This window comes from Plecotus auritus, assembly GCF_963455305.1.
Source record: "Plecotus auritus genome assembly, chromosome: 4".
Lineage (NCBI taxonomy): Eukaryota > Metazoa > Chordata > Mammalia > Chiroptera > Vespertilionidae > Plecotus > Plecotus auritus.
Window position 1 is genome coordinate 84,948,055 of NC_137775.1, and position 3,448 is coordinate 84,951,502.

The 3,448-nt window shown below is 32.7% G+C and overlaps 1 protein-coding gene across 1 annotated transcript; it reads left to right on the plus strand.

Moving 5' to 3' along the window:
- Positions 1 to 394: 394 nt before the first annotated feature.
- DEFB113 (defensin beta 113) lies at positions 395 to 1,403 on the plus strand (the record flags this gene model as incomplete). The annotated part of the gene is made up of 2 exons (XM_080665112.1): positions 395 to 452; positions 1,162 to 1,403. 2 exons carry the CDS (start codon positions 395 to 397, stop codon positions 1,401 to 1,403), a joined length of 300 nt encoding a protein of 99 aa, XP_080521238.1.
- Positions 1,404 to 3,448: the final 2,045 nt, after the last annotated feature.

The following is a 3,448-nucleotide window of genomic DNA, read 5'->3' on the forward strand; positions in this document are numbered from 1 at the left end:
TCTCTGTGAAATATCAATAAAATATATATTAAAAAAAAAAACAAAAACAAAAACAAAAAAAAAAAAAACATGTGGTCAAAAATGATGCTGATTGTGTGCTTTTAGTTAAAGAATTTAGGAAGACTTTAACCCCACTCTTTGCTTGTAAATTGAAAATGAGCTCACATTTGGCTCATTGAGGTCAGAACAGAAGCAAATCATGTAACCTGCCTGTTGCTATTTCACAATAGTTACATGAGTTTGTGCTCAATCTTGAAAGGTGACATTAATCAGAATAGTAATTACCCTGAGGAAGCTATAAAAACAAGAGTTCGTCTTTCTTTTACCAAAAAATAGGACACCTCTCAGATATTTTGAGCTCTGCCTCAACTTCACTGTAGTAACTTTATCAGCAATGAAGATACTTGGTATTTTCCTGACCTTTGTCGTCACTGTGTCTTGTGGTCCATCAGGTAATGATTATTAATATAGAAAAAGAGGGAAGGGCAAAACTTTTGTTATAGTTGCTTTGCTCTGGAAAAATAAAACAAATAAATGATTGTTAGGAAACTGCATATAAATTTATATTAAAGTTCACTCTATTTTGCATGGAAGAAGAAATGAGTGAAACTGATAGTTGATAATATCATGGGAGGGGGTACTCCCAATATATATAATTAATTAAAGCTGTTTGCTGTGTTCTTTGATGAGACTATGACTGACTCCTATGTCTTTCCCACTGCCTTCTCTTTTTAAATACAATATAATGAACTGCTATTGATTGTAGCTTTCTATAACTAACTAGCTCCGCAATTTGTACTGGGGGAGAAGTATGTTGGAGGTAGATGGCTCTTTAGAGCATAAAACATGCAGACTATTTTTTCCACATTCTTTTTTCTCTTGAGGAAGTATGCATAGATTAGATATTTAAGGATATTCTATTTACAAAAAAAAATGCCTGTGGCAAAATAAATATTGTTAAATAATAAGAACTTATACCAATTTACTGGGGATAAAACCACAACTTTTTAATACAGTTGCATGGGTATGATTTCAGAAATGAAATTGTTTAACTCTATACTTTAAACAACTTCATTTACTTATCTATTTATCATCTGTCTGTCCATCTATCCATTCAAGTAGATTAAACTTGGATTTGTGATCATGGCTACTTTTTCTTAGTTTCACAGAAGAAAACAAGAGAAAAAACAAGAGAAATTACAGAGAGAAAAACAGAATGTTACCTTGTTCGTGGTGCTTGTAAGACTTCATGCAACACCTGGGAATACATATATAATTACTGCAACAATGAGCCCTGCTGTGTCGTGCGGGAATATATAAAGCCAGCTGCTAAATACAGCACTACTACAGCTTACGCACATGTAACTTCTGATTCTACTACACCACACAACACTACTCTGTAACAACATTATTAATAATAAAGAGCTTTCTACTTTCTTTAAATCTGTTTTCCCATGGATGTCCTCTGGCCTTTTTGATTACACAACGATAGCATGGCAACTAAATTGGCAGGTCTCTTCCACTCACATTACGAACACCCTCCATCTTTAATATGTCCCTTCATCTCTGGCCTGTTTATTTGCCCTGACAGTAGGCTAATTATTTTCATATGATCATTTAGGTTATCAACCATCAATCATGGTTTATGCCACCTTTCCATATTTTTAGTAAAAATGTGCGTGGGTTTTGGACACAAAGTCATATACATCCTAATCATATAATAGGAAAGTATTGATAATGGAGAAAGAATTAAACAAAACTCAACAAGGAGTAAAATGTGATAAGAATAAAGGGAAGTTAAAAACATTTTAAAGGTATTTTTTTTCTTATGATAAAAAAATAAGAAAATTCAGAATAACACAGAAATGTCCAACAAGAAAAAGAAGTCATTTCTAAGTCTACCATCCAGAACTTTTATCATAATCAGTTCTGAATACAGGCAACCAATATAAGGGTCTTCTCTCCTGGTCCTTAAGAATTTTATTTAACTCCTTCATCTTATAATCAGTATTTGATGCTTCTGTTCTTGCCCCTGTCTTCAATGAACTCATTGTGTTTCCAGCTTTTCACATTCCACATTAGTTCTATTTTAATATTGAATTAATGTTAATATAAATTTTTTTATGAATTATAAAGTTTTCCTTCAGTAAATGCTTGATATTCAGAATTTAAAATCTCCACTGAGTGTATTTTCTTTTTTTTACCTATAGCTATAGCACAGATCTGGATAATATAAAACTTAGGTCCAAATTATGATTTAGAGGAAATGAAAAAAAGTTTAGTGCTTTGGGGTAGGGGTTGTAAGAGGAAAGGATAAATTCCCAACTTAGTTTTCTTACTTGAAAAACATTACTGAACAATGCAGTCATTCATTAGAAAATATCACAAAAGTTGCAGATTTGAAAGACACATTTTAGACATGTTAAGTTTAAACTTCTCTGCTGTATACATGAGTGAAACTCATGAAAGAAAAATGTGCTTCAAATATAGATTTGAGGAGCCATTAACTGAAGTAATAAGATGAAATCGCCCAAGGGAAGACTACAGATTGAGGAGGGGGAAAATGCCTAAAATCCTCAGAAATAACACTTGAAGGATGTTAAGAAAAATTAAACTCTGCAATGAAGGGCAAGAAGAAGCAGTTAGCCCATCAGAATTCACTCCCAGTTTTCATGTCTTTCAAGATGAGGGCCCAGACAGAGAGACAAAGAGCTAACCAATTCTCACTATGTGTGCTTTGTGTTGGTTTGTGACCCACAGAACCAAGGAGCATAATAAAATGGATTTTGTTTTAAGCCTTCAACTTTCAGGGTAGTTTGTTGCACAGCAATATTAACCAGAGGTGTGTACAATTTTTAAGTACAAAAGTTAAATAAATAAAAGAAATAACACATGATGAATCATAGGCAGGACTTCTGGAATGAAGTAAAAAACTCCAAAAATCTGCCCCTTCATAAAAGCAACAACAACAACAACAACAACAAAAAACTGGCAAAAATGTAATTTTTAAAACCTCTGTGAATTAACCACAGACTTGCAAAAATCCAAGCATTTATTCAAGAAAAAACACATAACACTTAATTTCAGTAAGAACAGCTAGCTTCGTGATATTTTAACTACTCTATTACCATCCAACTCACCCCAGCTCTGCAATAGCCTTGAAAACCAGCAGCCTTAACCATGGTAGTTGAAAATACATAATGAATATTTACAACTTCATAATAAAAAAATCACAGAACCCAATTATAAAATAGATAAAGGATTTGGATATATATTTCTCCAAAGAAGATATATCAATGTTCAACAACCACATGGAAAGATGTTTAACCTCAATAGGTATCAGGAAAATGCAAATCAATATTACAGTGAGTTATCACTTCCCACACACTAAGTGGGCTATAATGAAAACAACAGATAATAACAAATGTTGGTGAGAGTAAGAGGAAAT